This window comes from Oncorhynchus keta, chromosome 1, assembly GCF_023373465.1.
Source record: "Oncorhynchus keta strain PuntledgeMale-10-30-2019 chromosome 1, Oket_V2, whole genome shotgun sequence".
NCBI classification, from domain to species: Eukaryota; Metazoa; Chordata; class Actinopteri; order Salmoniformes; family Salmonidae; genus Oncorhynchus; species Oncorhynchus keta.
In genome coordinates this window covers 51,198,083-51,223,860 of record NC_068421.1, presented here as the reverse complement: position 1 = coordinate 51,223,860, position 25,778 = coordinate 51,198,083, and the positions used below count along the sequence as shown (strand labels likewise).

Sequence of the window (25,778 nt, the reverse complement as noted above, 5' to 3'; positions counted from 1 at the left end):
ATGCCAAATGCACAGTAAGGAGGACAACAACATGATAAAATGAAGGAAAAAAGGTCCTGTTCTCACCTTTTACAGTGACGACGGCCTTGGTGCTGACCGACCCAGCGCTGCACTCGTACACCCCAGCATCGCTGTTACTGACCTCCCTGATGGTCAGCCTGGCCTCGTTACCTGAGCGACTGACGTGGTACCTCGAGGAAATCCACATTAGGCAGCCATCTTTGTACCATAGGATGTGGCATGGCTTAGAGGTGATACACACCAGCACCAAACCGCCTCCCTCAATGGCCTCACAGTCCTCCAATGCTTTGGTGATGGTGGGACGTCTCTCTTTACCACGGGAAGGGTAGATTACATAGACAACATGTCAAATACATACGCTCTGGACAAAAATGATTGACACATCATTTACATGTTGTGAATAGTTGTTGTAATAGTACAGTGTGTTAATAGATGTTCATTAAACAGAACAACTTTACGCTGCCGTTACCTCTAACAAGCAGCGAGGCGTAGGACCTCTTGTCGCCTGCCTCAAAGGAGATGGTGCCCGAGTCTTTACGAGCCAGTTGTTTGAACGTGAGGCTGTGGTAGCCCCCCGGGATCACTTGGATCTCATTCAGCTCATTGGTGTACAGTAAGGTCTCATCCAGGTACCACTTGACCCCAACATAATCGCTGGGACAGATACGACACCTGAACATCACCGTGTCATTCTCCAGACACTCAACATCCTCCAGCTCGTCCATGATCAACACCTTCTGACCTGCAGAGATCCCACACACAGGGATTTAACATGAAACGCGCAAGCTGCATAGAATGGGTATACTCAAAATGCCTGACATTCCACCTATCACTGAATGCTGACTTGAATGGGAAAGAGCGTTCTATTCATTCTATTTCTATGGCCTTACCATGCACGGTCAGTAGCGCCCGGCTCTGCATGGTGCCAACATCGCAGGTGTACACGTCGGTGTCAACCTTCTCCAGGCAGCTGATGGTGAGGTAGAGGACCACGCCCTTCTGCTTCATCACATACTTCCTGCCCGCCCGGAGCTCTGCCATGCCCTTCAGCCAGGTCACCCGCTTGGCCGGCAGTCTCGTCTCGCACTCCAGCATCACCTTGCTCTTCTCCTCGGCCCGTGTGTCCCGCAGCTCCCGAGCAAATGTGTGCTGCAGCTCTGCAGGGGTGGGAGGGGTTAAATGCACTTCCTGTGTGCTACACCCGAGCAGGTGTGTGGAGCGACAACATGGTACAAAAGCAGTACAAAAACTGTCCAGAACATTTTAAAAGAAGTCGTTCAAGTCATCAGTCTCAAGTCAAAGTCGAGTCCTGAGTCTTGAGGCTTCGAGTCAAAGTTTAGTCACAATTAATCTAATGTGCATGTGACACAAATCCACAATTTTGCTAAACAGCACTATACAGTTACAGAAATACTGTAGTACCCCCCAGTACTTGCCTCTGACCTCCAGCTTGGCCCGGGTGGCAATGCCGTCAGCCTCGCAGCAGTACTCCCCAGAGTCTCTGATGCAGGTGTTCGTGATAACCAGCCGTACCAGGTGGTCCTCCACACTGATCTCGTACTTGGGGGGGCTGTGCCTGATCTGATGGCCATTCTTCAGCCAGCGGATGAAGGCCTCAGGCTTGGTGATCTCACAGCTCAGCTCAGCGTTCTCCCCTGGGGTGGCTTTAACGCTCATCATGTCCCTGAACACATGCACTGGCTTCTCTATAGGAGTAGGGTTACATATTACATCAGATTTTCTTTAGGGACACATATGTTTACAGCAGGCACATGGGAGGCACATCAGAGACACAGACATATGTCGCTATAGGTTCTCTTTAGAAACAAACACACATTATAGAGTAATTCATATTACTTGAGTGCAATACTCTTTTTGCTTTTCGAGAGATTAAGTCATGACTGGCCATGATGACACCCAGCTTCGTATACATTTCAGACACTCACCTTTGACAAACAGCATGGTCCTGCAGCTGAGGTCTTTGACGAAGAAGATTACTTCCCCGGCTTCAGTAACAGTTGCGTCTCTGATGGTCATCTTGTATTTGCGACCCTTGTTTACGATCTGGATGCGGCTGTTGCTGATCACAAGTTGACCGTTCAGGGTCCAGGAGGGCTCGTCGATGACATCGTGAGAGAGGATGCACTCGAAACTGCAGCTCTCGCCCTCCAGAACAGAGACGGTCTTCATACGCTGGGCGATGGTGATGTGAATGTCTGTGGGGGGAGATTTCAGTGTGATCAGATGGACAATTGATTGACGATCAAATGGATTTCTGGTCCAATCATTTCTGAACCAGACCTCACTGATGATCTAGACCATACATACCATGTACAGTGACCTTGGCCTTGGTCTGGCTGGTGCCCAAGTCACAGCTGTAGTGGCCTGCATCATCCTTACTCAGACTATGGATGATGAGCGTTAAGGACTTCCCAAACATGAGCAGCTCATATTTGTCACTGCTGTCCAGGACCGAACCATCCTTCCTCCAGACGGGGGTGGCCATTTCCTTAGAGGTCTCACACTGCAGACACACCTTCCCCTCCTCCTCCCCTGACATGTCTTCTAGAGACCTGAGGAACACTGCTGGCTTTTCTGGAGGAGACAAAAAACAGTACGAACACATTAGCTACTGATCTAATCCAAATCTCTTACGTTCTTCCATGCATCAGTAGCTGATAGATATCTTGCTCATTCAGAGTTACTTAAGGAGATCATTTCAATCATCTTCAGATCTCAGAAATACCAAGTCTACTATATTTGTGTCACGCCTTGGTCTTAGTATTTTGTGTTTTCTTTATTTATTTGGTCAGGCCAGGGTGTGACATGGGTTTATTTTGTGGTGTGTTTTTGTATTGGGGTTTTAGTAGGTATTGTGATTGTGGCTGAGTAGGGTTGTCTAGGAAAGTCTATGGTTGCCTGAGGCGGTTCTTAATCAGAGGCAGGTGATTATCGTTGTCTCTGATCAGGAACCATATTTAGGCAGCCATATTCTTTGAGTGTTTCGTGGGTGATTGTTCCTGTCTCTGTGTTAATTGTCACCAGATAGGCTGTATAGGTTTTCACGGTCCGTTTGTTGTTTTTGTATTGTTTGTGTTTTTTTGTCTATTAAAGATGTATCGAACTAACCACGCTGCATTTTGGTCCGACTCTCTTTCGACGGAAGAAAACCGTAACAATTTGCTTCATTTTCCAATTAGATCTCCAGATTGGGTAGAAACAAACTCTGTACTGACTAGGAACATACAATCACTAGAATTACATTCATTTCTCAATTATTCTTGCAGTGGCAGCTCACAAGTGAAAAGTGACAACTGTACAAGGCATACCTTTGACCTTGAGGGAGGTGGACTCTGTGAGAAGGCCAGCCTTGAAGGTCACCCTGCTCTCCTGTGGGTGGAGATTTTTGATGGTGAGGCTGTGAATGGTGCCCATGTTCTGAATCCTGGTAACAGTGTTGGTGTTGAGGTGGTTGTCGTTCAGAAGCCACTGCACATTGGCTACTACGTAGTTGAGTTCACATGTGAATGTGGCGTTGCTATCCTCTTCCACCTTCACGTGCTCCAGGTGCCTTACGATCTTCAGCCTTCGCACTGAAAAAAAGTATATATAGTTCATATCCATGGTGTAAGGGGTTTCTTGTCATTAATATCTAACTTTTATACAAGGGGTGGGTCTAATCCTGAATGCTGATTAGTTATAACCGCATTTCAGCTTTTCCACAAGTTACCACCTGCTAAATCTCTGATGTTTAAATGCCGATTTACTCTATTCCATCTGACTGCGCAATCCACTGTCTCATCGGCCCAGCCAGGCAATTTATAAACTTGATCTCCACTATAAAAAGCATCTAGACATTATGTCACATTTCTTTTAGACTAACATGTTGGTTTTCAACAGCGGAGAATAGTTTAAACCTTACTATCTGTCTCTCCGACATTTGCAACACTGTCTTAATATTCAAATTGGATCTCCAGTTGTCGCATAGGAATGAACGAATCTCGAGTCGGGATGAGACAGACAGGCAGCCAGCTTTTCTCAGCTAGTCGAAATCATGAATCAGCATCATTTCTATGGATACATACAAAGAAATATCAATAGAAAACAGGTCAAATGAAAGAAAGTGCAGCTAATTTGCAGTATTTCCAGCTTCAGTTTGAAGTGATTGTTGTGGCTGTGTTGTTGGCTAGCTCCTTTGAACAACAAAACCAGGCAAGAGAGCACATTATTTATGCCAGGTGAAATCACACATCATTAGCTCATTGTATTGGATCTATCCAAAAAAAATGTCACTAGAAAACAGCTTAACCAAATGAAAATGCAGCTACTTTGTTGTTCTTCAGTCTGCACTGTTTGATGTGACTGTAATTTAGCCGTAGTTGGCTAGCTAGCAAGCAAGGAATAAGAATGTTGCCAGCCAGTATGGCAATAGAACATTTAGACCGAACGACTGGGTCGCATCCATAGATACAGAACAAAAATATTTAATGACTGGGTCGCGTCTCTGGCAACCGAACGAATAGAATGAACGACCGGCCGGCTTGGGTAGCAACCAAAGATTTGTGTCGTGACTATATCTTGTGGAAGGAGGAAATGGTATGAATAAATTCATCGAAGTAAAGTTTTTAATGAAAATATGTAAATCATTATTTGAATATGTTGGTAACCCGTTGTATAAAAGGAACACCTATGTGAGAATGCTATTCACTGGCTACAGCTCAGCGTTCAACACCATAGTGTCCTCAAAGCTAAGAACACTGGGAATAAAAACCTCCCTCTGCAACTGGATCCTGAACTTCCTGATGAGCCACCACCAGGTAGTATTTATTTTTTATTTTTTTATTTAACCTTTATTTAACTAAACAAGGCAGTTAAGAACAAATTCTTATATACAATGACGGCCTACACCGTCCAAACCCAGGCGACGCTAGTCCAAATGTGCGCCGCCCTATGAGATGCCCTACGGCCAGATGTGATTCAGCCTGGATTCGAACCAGGGTTTTTGCCTGTGCCTTGGGCAAAGTCGGTGGTGTTATATCTGCCTGGTTGACCCTGTCCAAGGGGTATCGTGGACAGGGCCAGTGTCTCTCTACCCCTCCTGTCTCAGCCTATTATATCTGGAGTATTTCTCCTGTCTTTTCTGGTGTCCTGTGTGAATTTAAGTATGCTCCCTCTAATTCTCTTTCTCTCTTTTTTCCTCTCTCTCTCGCTTTCTCTCGGAGGACCCGAGCCCTAGGTCCATGCCTCAGGACTACCTGGCCTGATGACTCCTTGCTGTCCCCAGTCCACCTGGTCATGCTGCTGCTCCAGTTTCAACTGTTCTGCCTGCGGCTATGAAACCCTGACCTGTTTACCGGACGTGCTACCTTGTCCCGGACCTGCTGTTTTCTACTCTCTCTCTCTACCACACCTGCTGTCTCTAACTCTGAATAATTGGCTATGAAAGGCCAACTGACATTTACTCCTGAGGTGCTGACCTGTTGCACCCTCAACAACCATTGTGATTATTATTATTTGACCCTGCTGGTCATCTGTGAACGTTTCAACATTTTAGCCATGTACTGTTATAATCTCCACTCGTGATAGAGGAAAATATGTTTGAAATGACTAATTATGTATACATTCCAATCAGAAACTGACTAGTCCAAATGCTATAATGTACTGTCCCTCTTGCTCCCTTTCACAATTGTATATAATGTAGTCAGGAAGTTTAGTAACAATGAAGGTCTGTTCTTTAAGTTCATTCAGTTGTACAAATCTCCAGGTGGTGGGAACGGGCCATCTCCAAAATGGTCGGGAATGTTGATTTATGCTGACTGGCCTTGACTTCGTGCTGATAACGCGGAGGCTTGAGAATTAGAGGGGCCCTCTGTTTGTGAAACGGAACGTTTGGAAAACGCTGACGTCATTTTCAGTTTATAACCTGTGGTAATGTGTGTGAGCAGGGAGTACTCATCAAGAATAAATGCTGAACTTGTTTTTAAGACTGGTCTCTTGCTAATTCATGCAAATGATAAACTTACAACTTATCATGAAATAGAAATGAGTGCGAATTGAATTGATTTTGGCAATAAAACATAAAGGGATTAAAAATTCCTCTATCAACTCGGCACAGCCAGAAGAGGACTGGGCCCCCCACAGAGCCTGGTTCCTCTCTAGGTTTCTTCCTAGGTTCCTGCCTTTCTAGGGAATTTTTCCTAGCCACCGTGTTTCTACATCTGCATTGCTTGCTGTTTGGGGTTTTAGGCTGCGTTTCTGGATAGCACTTTTGTGACATGGGCTGATGTAAAAAAGGGCTTTATAAATACATTTCATTGATTGATTGTGCGTACGGCCCAGTACATCACTGGGGCAAGCTTCCTGCCATCCAGGACCTCTATACCAGTCGGTATCAGAGGAAGGCCATAAAATTGTCAAAGACTCCAGCCACCCTAGTCATAGACTGCTCTCTCTGCAAACTGCACGGCAAGCTGTACCCGAACGCCAAGTCTAGGTCTAAAAGGCTGTTTAACAGCTTCTACCCCCAAGCCATATGACCCCTGAACAGTTAATCAAAGGGCCCTCTAATATGCTGCAGCTACTCTCTGTTTATTATCTATGCATAGTTATTTTATTGGTGCTGTTTAATTGCGTTACTCTATTTCTTATTTACATCATTTTACTTAACACTTATCTTTCTTATTAACTTCTTAAAGCATTGTTGGTTAAGGGCTCGTAAGTAAAGATTTCACTGTAAGGTTGTTGTATTCGGCACGTGACAAATAACATTTTATTTGATAATGTCCTCTAAGCCGGTGTTTGGAGGATATATTGACACGGTTTGCCGGCCCTCGACTCCGTCTCTGGTGTAACCACACCCATGCCAATGTATCCTCCAAACACCGGCTTATCTGGCATTATCACTGAAGCTGCAAAGTATAGGCGAAGCAGTGTAGATTACATTTTATACAAAGAGTTTCACTTCATCAAGCATGAAGCTGATTTCCATGATCAACCATCTGAACGTTGAAGCTTTGTCCCTGAAAAATATTTGTTGTTCTCTTTAATACTGTATGATCAACAGCATCCTCACCATCGACCTTGGCTGTGCTCTTTGACCCTCCAGCCACGCAGCTGTACTGGCCAGTGTCGGTCTCCTTGAGGCCCAAGATGGTCAGCTCTGCCTGGCTCTTCTCCGTCCTCATGCTGTACTTGCTGGATGTCTGCAGGGCAGTGCGGCCCCTGTACCAGCGCACCACCCTGGGGGAGGGGGCAAACTGACACCTCAGTGTGACTGAGCTGTTCTCTTTAGCCTCCACGTCTGGCATGGGCTGGACCACTTTCAGAGGGCGTTCTGAAAAGGCACAGGGACGGATAATGATATAATACTGTATCTTAGTCTGTTTAAGGGATTAAAAAGCAAAGTATGAACCCAACGGGAAACACCTCTCACAATACAGTACTCTACCCTAGAGCCTGGAGGGTCATTGTCAACAGTAAGCAGGGCATCGTTCCAACTTCCACTTGGTGACAATCAACCTTACCCTTCACGGTGAGCTGTGCGGTGGAGCGGCTCTTCCCGGCGTTGAACTGCACAGAGCCAGTCATAGAGCTGTCCGTGCTGATGAAGCAGAGGGTGTGCACGGTGCCCTGCCGGTCTATGCTCAGTTCAGGCCCGTCCATCAGGACCTCTCCGTCCAGGGTCCACTTTGGGGGCCTCCCTACCCTCAGGCTGGTCTCCACCTGGAACATGGCCTCCCTGGGCTCGGTCACCTCCACAGACCTCAGCCCCTGCACTATGCTGATCGCCTGCTCTGCATGCACAGGGAGCACACATTGGATCAGCATCATCACTTAGAGCTACTTCAAAGGAAAGTGTACACCCAGGAATTGAGTAATGTAGATAGTTGGGTTATCAGTGTGAACATACACTACATGGCCAAAAGTGTGTGGACACCTACTCATCTCATTCCAAAATCATGGGCATTAATATGGAGTTGGTCCACCCTTTGCTGCTATAACAGCCTCCACTCTTCTGGGAAGGCTTTCCACTAGATATTGGAACATTGCTGCAGGGACTTGCTTCCATTCAGCCACAAGAGCATTGATGCTGGGAGATTAGGCCTGCTTCGCAGCCGGCGTTCCAGTTCATCCCAAAAGTGTTTAATGGGGTTGAGGTCAGGGCTCTGTGCATGCCAGTCAAGTTCTTTCACTCCAATGTCGACAAACCATTTCTGCATGGATCTCGCTTTGTGCACAGGGGCATTGTCATTCTGAAACAGGAAAGGGACTTCCCCAAACTGTTGCCACAAAGTTGGAAGCACAGACTTGTCTAGAATGTACCTTTAAGATTTCCCTTCAATGGAAATAAGGGGCCTAGCCCAAACCATGAAAAGCAGACCCAGACCATTATTCCTCCTCCACCAAACTTTATAGATGGCACTATGCATTCGGACAGGGTAGCGTTCTCCTGGCTTCCGCCAAACCCAGGTTCGTCCATTGGATTGTGTTTTGGTGACTTACGGATAAGTATGAGGGTGTAACACTTTATATGAAGGTCTGCTTGTAAACTGCTTATGAACATTTAGCATAAAAATATACCTAACATTGGAACTAGTATGTTAAGCTGACCAGACAATAAGTCAGAATGAATTACATTGAGCATCTCACCCTCCACAAGTAGTTGGCATGAGGTCTTGTCATCGCCAGCATCACAGGTGTAGGTGTCCTCGTCTGACGAGGCCACGTCATCAATGTGCAGCTGCCTGTAGACATCGTCGCTAACAATCTGGTGCTTCTTGCTGGGTTGGATCTCACTCCTGTTCTTGAACCACCTGACCAGGGCGTTGGCCCTGGACACCTGGCACTCCAGCAGTCCTTTGTGTTTGTACATAGCAATCTTCACTCTCAGAGGCTTCACTATCTGCACAGGCAGCTCTGTGGAAATAGGGGTAATACTGAACCATTGTTTATTAAAGCTTCACCTGATGAGGCCACTTAGGCCAGATTACAGTTTTTTTTTTTGTCATTGACGAACATCGAGATCGTTGATTCTAAAAATAGATGTTGTTCACCTTTTACCGTGAGAGTTGCATAGCAGGAGACCCTGTCTGCAGTGAATTTGATCTCCCCAGCATTTGCTGGCCTTACAGACTTGAAGCACATGGTGTGAGTTTTACCTGTATTCAGATGGAAATAGGTGTTTCATTAGTAGTTTTCAATTGTGTGTATAACCCCTGGATTGCCACCGGCCACCATATTGGCACTCCCCAGTAGGAGCAGTCCTCCATAGGAATGAATGGAATCCTACAGTACTTCAATCAAATGTTTCAAGGACAAAATTGCATGTATTTAAGTATGTGTTTGTTGTAATGGGGACAGTAAAAAAATATGGAAGAACATATGCGTAATGCATTATACATGTACTCATAATACACTACGATAGCGTAATAATGCCCTATAAGCATAGTTATACACTCACATAAAGACTTGTATAGACTCAATTCCGTGTACCAATACTCCTAGTGCATCATAGGTATAATTAGAATTAAGCAATACGGCCCGAGGGGGTGTGGTATATGGCCAATATACCACAGCAAGGGGCTGTTCTTACACATGACGCAACGCGGAGTGCCTGGATACTGCCCTTAGCCGTGGTATATTGGCCATATACCACAAACCCCAGAGGATCCTTATTGCTATTATAAACTGGTTACCAACGTAATTAGACGAGTAAAAATACATGTTTTGACATACCCGTGGTATACGGTCTGATACGCTACGGCTTTCAGCCAATCAGCATTCAGGGCTCGAGCCACCCAGTTTATAACCACTTATAATGTACAGCAACATGGCGCTGGTCAGTTTTTCCTCAAGGATCATACAGTATTATGACCATCAGTGTGATGATTCGAATGTATTGTTTTTGTCAATGAGCAGCACATCATTATTACTACATCATAACCTCTGTTATGGTGTGTTATAGCATACTTATAAGCCACTATGAAGTCATCGTTGATTGCTTCAGGTAAAGTGATGAAATGCCCAAGGCAGACAGATATAATACACCTGTTAAAGCTGTTACTATACAATTATAAAAAGTGTTCATTGTCAACTTTTAGTAAGGTAACACTTTCTCTGCATTTCAACAGCGCCTCCTGTCAGTCATCTAGGGTTAATACATATCATCGGAAGTATACAGAGCTATAAACACATTGTGGCTCAGTTGTGGCCCATGCTCACCCTCGTGCCTGATCTTGACGTTGTCTCCGTGTTTGATCCTGGTGTTGTCGGTGTACCAACGCCCGTCCACGTCCTCACAGTTGACCTCGCACAGGAAGGTCACGCTCTGCCTCTCAGTCACTTCCTCGTCTTCCAACTCCTTCACAATCTGTATGTCTCTGGCTGGCAGGAAAACCACAGGGAGACAAACACAGACAGATAGGCCCGACATTACCTAGAGATCCAGTATGCGATTCGATCAAATTATGTGCTATGACGTATTGTGGTCTGTACCGGGATCTATCTGTGATTTTACATGTATTTTTCGCCAAGCCATTAGTCTGGATGATAAGTCAGTGAGAAAATATCTCGGCTAACATAGAAACAGACAGGCAATAAGACTTCCAGCTATTACAGGAACGTTAGATTGAGGGAGGGTCATACAATTGTCCCCGTTGCATCATTCCTCTCAACTGTTGTGTTCTGTCATGCTGTTACCTATGACAGTGAGTTGGCCTGAGGTTTGGATCCAGTTTTGGCTCCCGTCAGTCTGGAAGGAAAACAGGCCAGTGTCTCCTACGGTGACCCGGGTGAAGGTGAGAGTGTGTTTATTCTTATGGGCAGCGATGTGACAGGTGGGCTTGGCTTGGAGCCTGACCCCGTCCTTGGTCCACGTGCCCGCTATGTAGGACAGGTTGAGGGTCACCTCGAACGTGCAGCCCTCCCTCTCATGCACATCCACATCCTCCAGCCCCTTCACTACCCGGAGATGGATCTGGTTCTCTGTAGACAGAGAGTAAGATATGTTCCAACAAGTGGGGGGAAAGAGCAGAAAAACAAAGTCAAAAGAAAAGAAAACAGCATAGAATGTGTCCCATGGAATGGAGGCCTTACTTGCAGCAGCTACTTTGCTCCCAGACTTGTCTCCCATGGTTCGTCAGAAGGGGTGGCTTCAACCACTTCTGATAGTGGTTGGCTTTCCCTTTGTCCGTATCTAGGTTGTCCCTAGGGCTAAAACGGCACAGTTTGATACATTTAAAAAAAGAAAAACATGCTATAAGTCAAGGAAACCTTCCTATTGACTTGTAAATAACCCCTCCACTCTCTCACTCTCGCAGACATTTTTCAAAATGAAGGACCAACGTGGACTTGAGAGCGACACTTTAACATGGCTACACTGTGATGTGGCATGGCTGGCTGGCACCCGACATCATGAAGATGACAAGTCCTCTCTGACACCTGACATGGCTGAGCTCAGCATCACTAATTTAGCGTCAGCTGTGCTGCCCCCTCCGGCAGTCTACATGTATAGTATGTATGTTTGGAGACTCCACTGACCTCAAAATGGGTTAAACAAACGAAAGGTGTCAATCAGTATGACTGACTGACATAGAATACAAAAACATAACCAATCGATGAGTTGAAAGGTTATTAAGACTCCACCCACTCGGAGGGGCATGAAGCTTGATAATGGCGGAGGGCCATCCAAGGACAAGACCTCATCAAATGACTTGCCACGTCACATCGTTTTTTCTCACGTGGTGCCGTGTGCGCAATACAGAAATACAAACACATTCTCAATCTCAGACAACATTGTCTCACAGACCTAATGCCACGAAACCCAATAAGGTTATCGACAAAGGAGGTCAGCTAAAGTCACTTCACATATTTACATATCCAAACAGCTGTGGTGAGAGTATATGATTAACCGTCATGCATCTCCCACTCGGGACTGTGTCATTTTCCATGTATCCATTTCCACGGAAGTTAAAAATCGAAACGATTGGATCACATTAACATTGGCCAAATGGGAAACGGGCTAGTGTGAGCACGTAGTACGATATTCAGTCTACACTACTAATTGATGGATGACATACTCACAACTTGTCACTGCAGGAACATAGAGCAGAACAGCAGATAGATACAACGCCAAGCAGCTTTGAAGTTATACTAAATGTTCACGTGAACACCTGCCTGTAATATTATAATTCTCAGACCAACGAGCATTATGGTCCCCAATCATTATCAATTTCCTGATGCATACAAATAAACGACAGAAAATGGTCAATGGCAGTGATTTCTTTTGATACAATAACATACAGTATCAGAAATAGAACTCTGACCACCTACGGTGGTGTACCCACCTTAAGCCTGCTCAGCTGTATTCTGGGAAAATCTCTTTCCTCACAATGCCCTCTCAGTATCCTTACAAAAATACCACTTTCAGCTGGACAAAAAAGCTGCCAAAACTGTCCGCCTGTCATGAAAGGTATGTCCGACCCTTGTCTTCTTTCACCCCAAATCCCTCAAGATTAACAACAAAGGTTTGGCGAGGAGAGAGAATGCCCAGGTTGGAGGGCTAGCCTACCACACGGTCTCCAGAGCGGATGGTCAACCAGTGGCCCTTTCTCTTTTTTTTCTACTTTGGTAAAGCCTAATGCTGAACAGCTGACATATCTCTCCTGTCAGCCTCTCCTCCAAAATAGACCAGTGTTATTACACACGCTAAAATAGCTTTGGCTTTACTGCAGTGAGGCAAGCCTTGCCCGGCATCAGTAGTGTGGATATATCCACGCAAGTTCATAAATCACCAGACAATTGTATAATAAACATGCTATGATGGTTTTCCCATTTGTGCTATTGTCATATTGGATGGGAAGTTCTCCTCTGAACAACAAATTCGTTTTGTGCCTGTTCCGGCAAATTCCTTGGATTGTAAATCATGGTCGAAACATATTGATTCAACGGTTGAAAAGCTAGGTCTGTCCATGATCAAGAGATTCTTTTCTCCTTTGACACCAAACTCCACAAAGTGTCTTAGTATTTTGTGTTTTCTTTAATTATTTGTTCAGGCCAGGGTGTGACATGGGTTTTTGTTGTATTTCGTATTGGGGTTTTTGTAGTCATTGGGATTGCGGCTGAGTAGGGGTGTAGCATAGGCTTGGCTGCCTGAGGCGGTTCTCAATCAGAGTCAGGTGATTCTCGTTGTCTCTGATTGGGAACCGTATTTAGGTAGCCTGGGTTTCTCATTGTATTTGGTGGGTGATTGTTCCTGTCTCTGTGTAGTGTTCACCAGATAGGCTGTAATAGGTTTCACGTTCCGTTTGTTGTTTTTGTATTTATTAGTTATTTCATGTATCGTTCCGTTTATTCTTCATTAAAGACATGAGTAACCACCACGCTGCATTTCGACTCTTTCAACAAACGAAGAACGCCGTTACACAAAGCAAGTCCGGCAGGTTCTAGTTTTATCTTATCTTGATTATTACCTAGTCATATGGTCAGGTGCTACAAAGAAGGACGTAGAAAAACTGCAGCTGGCCCAGAACAGAGCGGCACATCTTGCTCTTCATTGTAATCAGAGGGCTAAATTCAATACCATGTATGCCAGTCTCTCTTGGCTAAAAGTTGAGGAGAGACTGATTGCATTACTTATTCTTTTCATAAGAAACATTGTGTGCATAGTCAACTTACACACAGCTCTGACACACGCACTTATCCCACCAGACATGCCATCAGGGGTCATTTCACAGTCTCCTAAACCAGAACAAATTCAATAAAACATACAGTATTATTGTCACAACTTCCACCGAAGTCGGGTCCTCTCCTTGTTCGGGCGGCGCTCGGTGGTCGGCGTCGTCGGTCTTCTAGCCATAGTCGATCCGCTTTTCATTTTCCATTTGTTTTGTCTTGTTTTTCCACACACCTGGTTTCAATTCCCTCGTTTACTTGTTGTGTACTTAACCCTCTGTTCCCGCCATGTCTTTGTGTGGGATTGTTTATTGTAGTGCTTGTGCACGTTCCCCATGAGTGCACGGTGGGTTATTTTTGTGCCCATTTATCTTGTTGTTCTGGATGCCATTGGTTTTGCTTAATAAATCTCCGGTTTACTACCCAGTTCTGCTCTCCTGCGCCTGACTTCTCTGCCACCTATTACGCACCGCTACAATTATACAGTATAGAGCCATGGTTGCATGGAACTCCCATCTCAGATTGCTCAGTTGAACAGTAAATCTGGTTTGAAAAAACAGATAAAGTAACCCCTCACGGGACAACGCCTCTCCCCTATTTGACCTAGATATTTTGTTTCTATGTACATATACAGTAGGTAGGCTATGTGTGTCGTTTTAAATATACAGTGCCTTCAGAAAGTATTCAGACCCCTTGACTTTTTCCAAATGTTGTTACGTTACAGCCTTATTCTTAAAATGATTACATTAAACCTTTCCTCAGCAATCTACACACAATACCCCATAATGACAAAGTGAAACCAGGTTTAGACATTTTTGCAAATGTATTAAAAATTAAACATTGAAAAAACTTATTTACATAAGTATCCAGACCTTTTGCTATGAGACTCAAAATTGAGCTCAGGTGCATCCTGTTCCCATTGATCATCCTTGAGATGTTTCTACAACTTAATTGGAGTCCACCTATTGTAAATTCAATTGATTGGACATGATTTGGAAAGACAGACACCTGTCTGTATAGGGTCCCACAGTTGACGGTGCAAAAACCAAGCAAAGGAATTGTCTGTAGAGTTCCGAGACAAGATCGTGTCGAGGCACAGATCTGGGGAAGAGTACCAAAAATAGCTGCAGCATTGAAGAACACAGTGGCCTACATCATTCTTAAATGGAAGAAGTTTGGAACCACCAAGACTCTTCCTAGAGCAGGCCGCCCTGCCAAACTGAGCAATCGGGGAAGAAGGGCCATGGTCACCTGATGTGACCTGATGGTCACTCTGACAGAGCTCCAGAGTTCCTTTGTTGAGATGGGATCTTCCAGAAGGACAAACATCTCTGCAGCACTCCACCAATCAGGTCTTTATGGGAGAGTGGCCAGACGGAAGCCACTCCTCAGTAAAAGGCACATGACAGTCTGCTTGGAGTTTGCCAAAAGGCACCTAAAGACTCTCAGACCATGGGAAACAAGATTCTCTGGTCGGATTAAACCAAGATTGAACTCTTTGGCCTGTATGACAATCGTCACGTCTGGAAGAAACCTTGCACCATCCCTACGGTGAAGCATGGTGGTGGCAACATCATGCTGTAGGGATGTTTTCAGTGGCAAGGACTGGGAGACTATTCAGGATTGAGGGAGAGATGAACAGAGCAAAGTACAGAGAGATCTGTGATGAAAACCTGCTCCAGAGCACTTAGGACCTCAGACTGGGGTGAAGGTTCACCTTCTAAAAGCACAACGACCCTAAGCACACAACCAAGACAGTCCAGGAGTGGCTTCGGGACAAGTCTTTGAATGTCCTTGAGTGGCCCAGCCAAAGCCCAGACTTGAACACAATCAAACATCTCTGGAGACCTGAAAATAGCTGTGGAAAAGGTCAAGTGGTCTGAATATTTTCCGAATACACTGTATGTCAAGGTAAATGATCCCAGATAAAATTAACTTAAAAAGGAAAGACGTATGAGACTTTATATTGTATTTCCAGGCACTAGCATTTTGCCCCAACCTAAATTGGTTTAGACATGATTCCTCTGCCCCCTGGCTGAGTATAGAGATAAATATGGTGTCTCCTATTACCCTGGAAGAGGTGGTCTTCAATGATATATCCCTTAATCACTGTAAACTATGCTTTGGTCCTATTATTGCTCAGACAATTTCTATTTGGTTCAACATTTAAAAACAATGTAACTGGGAATCAAAATGTCATGACCATACTCCAATCTTTCACAACAATGCCTTGCGATCTGGAGGGCGGCCTTTTGCATCCCCCCCAATGGTCCAAATGTAGAATCCGATATCATGGACCTAAATGGTTTGAGATCATTCCAAAATTTGAAAGACATATACACATTGGGTGGAGTTAGGGTAATGCGATGGGAGGTTGGGAGTCGAGACCCACTTTTTTCCCCGTTTATACTGAATTTCATTTTTTTGTGTGGGGAAAAAAAAAATCACACTAACTCTTTAGTCATACCACAGTTGACTTATGCCACTGCCTACTCTAGACGACTCGTTTTTATTATATGAGCAAAAACGACTTCACTTTATTTGGAACCAAACCCAGACAAAATTATACATTAAAAACAAAAAACAACCCCCCTCCATGCTCAATCAAGCACAATCATTAGGTGAGACAAAAATGTTAAACTGCCCGCTTTAAGTGACTGGCCGTTACTTTGGCAACTTAGGCACTGGCTTGTCTATGATCTGACGGCGATGTCGTCCTAGCAGCAGACAGTTGCAGCAAACTCAAAGTAATATTGAAAAACAACCTAATATGTGAACAAAATGATAGAACTGGCCAAGAAACACAAGGGCAGTCACACATTAGCAATCTTTGCAGTGTTTTTTATTCATGGATGTCAAGGGAAGTATTTGACCAATAAAATATACACTGCTCAAAGAAATAAAGGGAACACTTAAACAACACAATGTAACTCAGAGTCAATCACACTTCTGTGAAATCAAACTAACTCAGAGTCAATCACACTTCTGTGAAATCAAACTGTCCACTTAGGCAACACTGATTGAAAATAAATGTCACATGCTGTTGTGCAAATGGAATAGACAACAGGTGGAAATTATAGGCAATTAGCAAGACACCCCCAATAAAGGAGTGGTTCTGCAGGTGGTAACCACAGACCACTTCTCAGTTCCTATGCTTCCTGGCTGATGTTTTGGTCACTTTTGAATGCTGGCAGTGCTTTCACTCTAGTGGTAGCATGAGGCGGAGTCTACAACCCACACAAGTGGCTCAGGTAGTGCAGCTCATCCAGGATGGCACATCAATGCGAGCTGTGGCAAGAAGGTTTGCTGTGTCTGTCAGCGTAGTGTCCAGAGAATGGAGGCGCTACCAGGAGACAGTACATCAGGGGACGTGGAGGAGGCCATAGGAGGGTAACAACCCAGCAGCAGGAACGCTACCTCCGCCTTTGTGCAAGGAGGAGCAGGAGGAGCACTGTCAGAGCCCTGCAAAATTACCTCCAGCAGGCCAAAAATGTGCATGTGTCTGCTCAAACGGTCAGAAACAGACTCCATGAGGGTGGTATGAGGGCTCAACATCCACAGGTGGGGGTTGTGCTTACAGCCCAACACCGTGCAGGATGTTTGGCATTTGCCAGTGAACACCAAGATTGGCAAATTCGCCACTGGCGCCCTGTGCTCTTCACAGATGAAAGCAGGTTCCCACTGAGCACGTGACAGAGTCTGGAGACGCCGTGGAAAACGTTCTGCTGCCTGCAACATCCTCCAGCATGAACGGTTTGGCGATGGGTCAGTCATGGTATGGGGTGGCATTTCTTTGGGGGGGCCGCACAGCCCTCCATGTGCTCGCCAGAGGTAGCCTGACTGCCATTAGGTACCGAGATGAGATCCTCAGACCCTTTGTGAGACTATATGCTGGTGCGGTTGGCCCTGGGTTCCTCCTAGTGCAAGACAATGCTAGACCTCATGTGGCTGGAGTGTGTCAGCAGTTCCTGCAAGAGGAAGGCATTGATGCTATGGACTGGCCCGCCCGTTCCCCAGACCTGAATCCAACTGAGCACATCTGGGACATCATGTCTCGCTCCATCCACCAACACCACAGACTGTCCAGGAGTTGGCGGATGCTTTAGTCCAGGTCTGGGAGGAGATCCCTCAGGAGACCATCCGCCACCTCATCAGGAGCATGCCCAGGCGTTGTAGGGAGGTCATACAGGCACGTGGAGGCCACACACACTACTGAGCCTCATTTTGACTTGTTTTAAGGACATTACATCCAAAGTTGGATCAGCCTGTAGTGTGGTTTTCCACTTTCATTTTGAGTGTGACTCCAAACCCAGACCTCCATCGGTTGATAAATTTGATTTCCATTGATATTTTTTGTGTGATTTTGTTGTCAGCACATTCAACTATGTAAAGAAAAAAAGTATTTAATAAGAATATTTCATTCATTGAGATCTAGGATGTGTTATTTTAGTGTTCCCTTTATTTTTTTGAGCAGTGTATAATGCTACCGTTCAAAAGTTTGGGGCCACTTAGAAATGTCATTTTTTTTGTCTATTAAAATAACATACAATTTATCAGAAATACAGTGTAGATGTTGGAAATATCTATTGTAGCTGGAAACGGCTGATTTTTTTATGGAACATCTACATTATCAGCAACCATCACTCCTGTGTTCAATGGCACGTTGTGTTAGCTAATCGAAGTTGATCATTTTAAAAGGCTAATTGATCATTAGAAAAGCCTTTTGCAATTATGGTAGCACAGCTGAAAACGGTTGTGCTGATTGGGACTTGTGAGGCATCTGTTTCTCAAACTAGACACTCTAATGCAATTGTCTGGGTTTGCGCCCAGGCTCTGTCCTAACCGGCCGTGACCGGGAGGTCCATGGGGCAACGTGCAATTGGCCTAGTGTCGTCCGGGTTAGGGAGGGTTTGGCCGGTAGGGATATCCTTCTCTCATCGCGCACCAGCGACTCCTGTGGCGGGCCGGGCGCAGTGCCCGCCAACCAAGGTTGCCAGGTGCACGGTGTTTCCTCCGACACATTGGTGTGGCTGGCTTCCGGGTTGGATATGCGCTGTGTTAAGAAGCAGCGCGGCTTGGTTGGGTTGTGTATCGGAGGACACATGGCTTTCAACCTTCGTCTCTCCCGAGCCCGTAGGGAGTTGTAGCGATGAGACAAGAGAGTAGCTACTAACAATTGGATACCACGAAATTGGAGAGAAAAAGGGGTACAAATTCAACAAAAACAACAACAAAAAAACATGTTTTTGTTGACCCACTCCTCACTCCAAACCCATTTCCTGACAGTGCCTTTCACACACCATGACTGATGTGGTTTAATCACACGCTGTGTTTGCATAGCTTACCCATATCTGTCATTCTCCAAAAAGGCACAGGTTAGGGATCAAGCCAAGAAGGCCAATGGTGGAATGCCACAGCAGTCACAGTTGAAAGGTCACAAGAGATGAAGTGATATGAAGCTCTTATTTCACTGGGCTTTCATTCATCAGCTCAATTGTCCTCCTGCATAGTGGTCTACAGTACATTCCCCTGTGAGATGTGTATTGCTGCCAAGGTGAGCAGGATTGGCTAAAGTTGACAGGATGAATTGGTGCCCCATTGTATCGCACCCAGTAGCGCCACAATAGGTTAAAACTTCCCAACGACCTCTGAATAGTGGGATGAATGGCTCAGGGTAATAAACATAAAATACTTTTTTTTTAAGTGACAGCGGAATCAGGCATCGCAGAAATACCATCTACATTGCCTTCAGAAAGTATTCCCAACCCTTGACTTTTTCCACATTTTATTGTTACAGCCTGAATTTAAAATTGGATTACACTCAAGATTACAAATATATAGGCGTCCTTCCTAACTCAGTTGCCCTAGAGGAAGGAAACCGTGCAGAGATATATATTTATACTCCAGACTCTGACGTTTCTCATCCTAATATTTCTATATTTCTTAATTCAACTATTTTACATTTGTGTGTATTGTTAGATATTGCTGCTATGTTGTAGCTAGGAACACAAGCATTTCACTACACCCGCAATAACATCTGCTACATATGTGTATGCGACCAATAAAACTTGATTTGACTATTGATTTGACTTTAAAACAGTTACAGAGTTTAATGGCTGTGATAGGAGAAAACTGAGGATGGATCAACAACATTGTAGTTACTCCACAATACTAACCTAATTGACAGAGTGAAAAGAAGGAAGCCTGTTCAGAATACAAATATTCCAAAACACGCATCCTGTTTGCATCACGGCACAAAAATAATACTACAAAAAAATGTTACGTTTGGGACAAGTCCAATACAACACATTACTGAGTACCATTCTCCATATTTTCAAACACAGTATTGGCTGCATCACGTTATGGGTATGCTTGTATTCGTTAAGGACCAGAGAGTGTTTTTTAGGATAAAAAAAAAATGGAATGGAGCTAAGCACAGGCAAAATCCTAGAGGAAAACCTGCTTTCCACCAGACAGTGGGATATTAGTTCACTTTTCAGCAGGACAATAACCTAAAACACCAGGCCACATTTATCTTTGGGATCCTGAATGGTGCAGCGGTCTAAGGCACTGCATCGCAGTCACTACAGACCAGGGTTCGATCCTGGGCTGTATCACAACCAGTCATGATTAGGAGTCCCATAGTGCGGAGCACAATTGCCCCAGAGTTATCGGGTTAGGGGAGGGTTTGGCAGGGGTAGGCCGTCATTGTAAATAATAATTTGTTCTTAACTGACTTGCCTAGTTAATTTTTTTTTAAATATACACTGGAGTTGCTTATCAAGAAGACAGTGAATGTTCTTGAGTGGCCGAGTTACAGTTTTGACTTAAATCTGCTTGACAAATCTATGGCAAGACATGAAAATGGTTGTTTAACAATGATCAACAACCAATTTGACAGAGTTTGAAGAATTGATTTAAGAATAATGGGTAAATATTGTACAATCCAATTGTGCAAAGCTCTTGGAGATTTACCCAGAAAGACACAGCTGTAATTGCTTCCAAAGGTGATTCTAAAATGTACTGATTCAGGAATGTGAATGCTTATGTAAAATAGATATTTCTGTATTTAAATTTCAATACATTTCTAAAAACATGTTTTTAGAGATTTCTAAAAACATGATTTCACTTTGTCATTATGTATGTATATGGGTGTGAGAATAATTTTTTAAAATCCATTTTGAATTCAGGCTAACAATAAAATGTTGAATAAGTCAAGGCACTGTACTTAGATGCCAAAGGGCTTGATGAGTCCCGCCCTCACTCCTCCATCACACACCTAGCTCCTCCCACCACTAGCCGGCATGGCAAACATGCCAAATAACATTTATAAGTTGCCAATCCATGTGGTATTTATCTGTGGGGTTTCCTAGCCTAAACAGGTCCAGACAGCTACACAAAGCAGACGCCATCTCTTCAGTACCGCTTTCTTCCTCACTTTGACGGACAGAACCATGTGTCCCAGAGCCCCACTAAGTCCGATGAAACTCTAGCGACAGGATAATCTCCATGCCATCCTGCTGCGGTAGAAAAACAGCCCATTTCCCAACTTGACTGTCTGGATCAGAGAGTAGAGGCAGGCAGTGATTTCTGTTGCAACACTCTCACCACTCAGATCTTTCAATTTTCTGATAAAACGATCAAAGGAATTCTGGGAGATATTGGTCTCTTTCAATCTGTAGTGATAGAGAAAAAGGCTACCATGTCCCTATAAAGAGTGATATATTGAAGGGAGGGGGATCTACTGTATAAACTAGCTAACCGTTTGCTAAAAAGGTCACAGGTCAGAAAGACATCAGGTGAAACAGCTAAATACTTTGCCGTCTCTAGAACAGATCATTTTCAAGGCGCTGCTCATGAAGTAACTTCACTTGCGGAGGATATTATAGATGGTGCATGGAAGTTAAATATAGCCGGATGCTAAGGGGAACCAAGGCAATGTGAGGATGTGCTGAGTGAATTATGAACTCGACAAAACAGCTGAACGCTTCACCTAAGCCTCTGAGTCCACGTCTGGAACCCGCTCTCTGTGTGTCTCACATTTTCCTTGGTTCGGATTCTCCTCCCTCCCAACACGGAAGTCTTAGCAGGGAATCTAAGACCCATGAATCTACTCACATCTACTCAAAGCTCAGTGAATGTAACGCAGGTAGTTGGGGGTTTAGTAGTTCCAGAGTGGTTTATGGCCAAGTTAAAAGAAAACTATATTTTCACAACTCTCTAGGCTAGGTGCTGTTTAGCCAAGGTATTTTGGGGGAGTTAGTGGGGGAACACTCTGGACCAGAGCTAGAAGCTGTCCACTTGTTGGTCACTAAGGAGCCTGGAAAACGTCTGAGCTTCATCCTAGACCAGCCTCAGCTCTACTGGAATATCTGGGAGCTGCACTTGCTGCCGCTGAAATCCCCTCCTTGTATTAGATGCCCTTGACTGGAGTGAGTGGAACACACAGTCTTCACACCTCTATGTATGGCCTTCTAGCTGACAACTGCACACTGAGGGGGGATGCCCTCGTGGCTACTGTTGGACAGTTTTTGGCATGGCTACAGATCTAGAAATGGGCTACCAGTACTCCACTTCCTCCTCTCCCTTTGCTGTATGGCTAGATAGCTAGCCACCGTGTGCTACGCACAGGGTAACATTAGCTGCTTAGCTAGGTGGTTTACCTTGTACCCTTACGTTCAATGTTGGCTGACTAACTCATTTGTTACAAGTACATATCTATCACCACCTTCTATAAGCAAGATCTTTCATTTTCGAAAATGAATGCTAAGAAGCTACAACAAGCAAGTGTCAGCTGATGCAGTCAACAATTACTTCGGCTATTCAATGAATGTGCTATTCTAGCCTGGGTATCAAAAGGGCATTGATTAGGACCGAATACAACACCACACACACACACACACACACACACACACACACACACACACACACACACACACACACACACACACACACACACACACACACACACACACACACACACACACACACACACACACACACACACACACACACACACACACACACACACACACACACACACACACACACACACACACACACACACACACACACACACACACACACACACACACACACACACACACACACACACACACACACACACACCAGTTCTGTCAAGCAACAGGAGAATAACTGGCATAACAACGAAATTGGAAAATGTCCAAAATACTTCATAACTATGCTACAGCAGCTCCACAAAAAGCAGCCACGATAGAAGTCTTGAGGGCCTCAAAACAGGAACAATAGCTAGGTCGCTGAAGTTAGCTAGCTTGACTAGTTAAGTAACCAACTTCAGCAGATCGGTCATTTAAGATATTTTATAGAAATCCTCCCGTTTGGCATCTCCTGTGGGTTACTAGGGGATAATAAGCCCCCCCTAAAAACAATGTCTAATTGCTGACACAAAAAAGCAACATTTGGAAAAATGTTTTTACTTGGATGAAGGTTATGCTTAGGCAAATTAACTATAAAGGCAAATAAATGGCTACAGTTTAAACTTGTTATATTTATAGCATAGGGTTTCACACATTCATAACCATGAAGGGGTAACACACTCATCCAATTACCAAAAATTTATCAAAATGTTTCCCTCTAAACAAGTGGATTATTTATCTTAAGGCTTTCTGTCACGTCTACGTGTCACATTTATCAAGCACTCTGTGAAAATTGATCAAATGTTGATACATTTTAGCAACTTAGCACAACTTTTTTGTTGAAATATCTCCAAAAGTTGTGATGACACAGAATAATGTTTTCGTTATTCTGGCAGTGGCAGCCAAGGAAAGTGTTGGGAAAATAATTGTCACATCTTGTGGCGTTAATGTGAATTACAGGGGGGGATCGTTACCCCACCTCCTCATTTCTGCCACCTATGCTTACAAAATGTGCTACACTTGGGTGAAGCAAAATTTGTTATACAATGTATCAACTGCACTCATTTAACATAATAGAAATGTAATTATTTATTACCTTTATTTAACTAGGCAAGTCAGTTAACTTCTTAAGGTATAGGGGGCAGCATTTTCAATTTTGGATAAATAGCGTGCCCAATTTCAACTTCCTGCTACTCATGCCAAGAATAAAAGATATGCATATTATTATTATATTATAGATTTGGGTAGAAAACACTCTGACGTTTCTAAAACTGTTTGAGTCATGTCTGTGAGTAATACAGAACTTATGTAGCAGGCAAAACCCCGAGGACTAACCGTTCAGATTTGTATTTTTTTGAGGTCTCTTGTCTGTTCACTGGGTTCTCATTGGCAAACGATATTTCTTAGGAACTTGTTTTCAGTTCCTACTGCTTCCACTGGATGTCACCAGTCTTTGGAATTTGGTTGAGGTTATTCATTTGTGCAATGAAGAAGTAGGGCCAACTAGGAACTGCGTAACACTGTTGAGAGTTGTGCAAGCCTTGAAAAGTAGCTTGGTTTGTTGTGTTCCTGTATTAAACACAAATAGACCCGTCTTCAATTTGATCGATTAGTAACGTTTAAAAATACTTTAAGTTGTATTACAAAAGTAGTTTGAAATATTTTGGCAAAGTTTATAGGCAACTTTTGAAATATTTTGTAGTGACATTGCGTATTTTGGAAGCTGTTTTTTTCTGGATCAAACGGGCCAAATAAATGGACATTTTGGATATATATGCACGGAATTAATTGAACAAAAGGACCAAGTGTGATGTTTATGAGACATATTGGAGTGCCAACAAAAGATGCTCGTCAAAGGTAAGGCATGTTTTATATTTTTTTAGCGCCTGCAGGGTTGAAATATGCTACCCTCTTTGTTTACTGTTGTGCTATCATCAGATGATAGCTTCTTATGCTTTCGCCGAAAAGCCTTTTTTTTAAAATCTGACATGTTGGCTGGATTCACAATGAGTGTAGCTTTAATTGAGTATCTTACATGGGTGATTTAATGAAAGTTTGATTTTTATATCAATTTATTTGAATTTGCCGCGCTGCATTTTCCCTGGTTTTTGGCACGCGCATACCATAAGAAGTTAAGAACAAATTCTTATTTTCAATGAAGGCCTAGGAACAGTGGGTTAACTGCCTTGTTCAGGGGCACATTTGTACCTTGTCAGCTCAGGGATTCGATCTTGTAACCTTTTGGTAAATGCAACACCCATGGCGTGCAGTACACTAAAATGATGTTGCATTTTTGATTAGAGTCAGTTAAGTTGTCGGTAGGCCAGCTCAATATCTTATTGTGAACAAACGTCAGGGAAAAGTTTCAACTAGAAATATGAAGGTCAGGTCGACTCATCGGGTGTCCAGACTTATTTGTCCTATATTTTCAGACTTTTTATGAGAATTGATAGGCTATTAATTGCATACCAACCCGTCTTTTTTACAGTCACGTTTATGGTTGCCCAATCAGATTGGGCTTGATATGAGCTGTTATGTGATTCAGCGATGTAAAACACCCAGTCATTGTGACATCTGATACTCTGCACGGAATTTATAAGATGAGAGGCCAATGTGTCATATCGTCAACTAATAGAACAGATTGTTTTGTTTTTAATTTGAGGCCTACATAGACATATGCCTTTTGGCAAAATAGAAGATAATAATGGGTAATTCTGCAACTACGGGAACTTCTATGTCCTCAGGGTCAATTTTGGGGATTTTATTTAAAAAAATGTTTTTATTCTTTATTAAGTTCACACTATAAATCACCCCATTTTTTTCAACACCTCTCTATCAAGTATTTTAGCTACTTTTCAGCTGCATTTTATACCTCGATTTCAATCTTCTGCCCTTGCCCCTGACCCAGACTTTTGAGCTTCTAATATGTTTTCCAATGAGATCACATTAATAATTACACATGATGTAATGTTATCTTCTAGAGAAAGAATCAATTAAATAAAATATATATCAATATTTCTCTCTCCACTGGCTTCCAGTTGAAGCTCGCATCCGCTACAAGACCATGGTGCTTGCCTACGGAGCTGTGAGGGGAACGGCACCTCAGTACCTCCAGGCTCTGATCAGGCCCTACACCCAAACAAGGGCACTGCGTTCATCCACCTCTGGCCTGCTCGCCTCCCTACCACT

General features: G+C 43.9%; 1 protein-coding gene across 50 annotated transcripts in view; it reads right to left on the bottom strand.

The window, feature by feature from the left end:
• LOC118387118 (obscurin) overlaps window positions 1-12,606 on the bottom strand; it is a 91,989-nt gene extending 79,383 nt beyond the window's left edge. For 48 of the 50 annotated variants that reach the window (XM_052526965.1, XM_052526968.1, XM_052526972.1 and 45 more), the window contains exons 1-15: window positions 12,366-12,606; window positions 11,116-11,232; window positions 10,720-11,004; window positions 10,243-10,404; window positions 9,075-9,179; window positions 8,671-8,937; window positions 7,545-7,814; window positions 7,094-7,354; window positions 3,351-3,614; window positions 2,350-2,616; window positions 1,968-2,237; window positions 1,458-1,727; window positions 912-1,178; window positions 491-763; window positions 67-330 (exon numbers count right to left, since the gene is read on the bottom strand). In XM_052526965.1, the coding sequence (XP_052382925.1) occupies window positions 67-330; window positions 491-763; window positions 912-1,178; window positions 1,458-1,727; window positions 1,968-2,237; window positions 2,350-2,616; window positions 3,351-3,614; window positions 7,094-7,354; window positions 7,545-7,814; window positions 8,671-8,937; window positions 9,075-9,179; window positions 10,243-10,404; window positions 10,720-11,004; window positions 11,116-11,152 (3,262 nt within the window). In that variant the 5' untranslated portion in view covers window positions 11,153-11,232; window positions 12,366-12,606. Of the gene's footprint in view, window positions 1-66; window positions 331-490; window positions 764-911; window positions 1,179-1,457; window positions 1,728-1,967; window positions 2,238-2,349; window positions 2,617-3,350; window positions 3,615-7,093; window positions 7,355-7,544; window positions 7,815-8,670; window positions 8,938-9,074; window positions 9,180-10,242; window positions 10,405-10,719; window positions 11,005-11,115; window positions 11,233-12,365 lie in introns of those variants that run through there. The other 2 variants (XM_052527026.1, XM_052527046.1) reach the window with 2 other exon arrangements.
• Window positions 12,607-25,778: the final 13,172 nt, after the last annotated feature.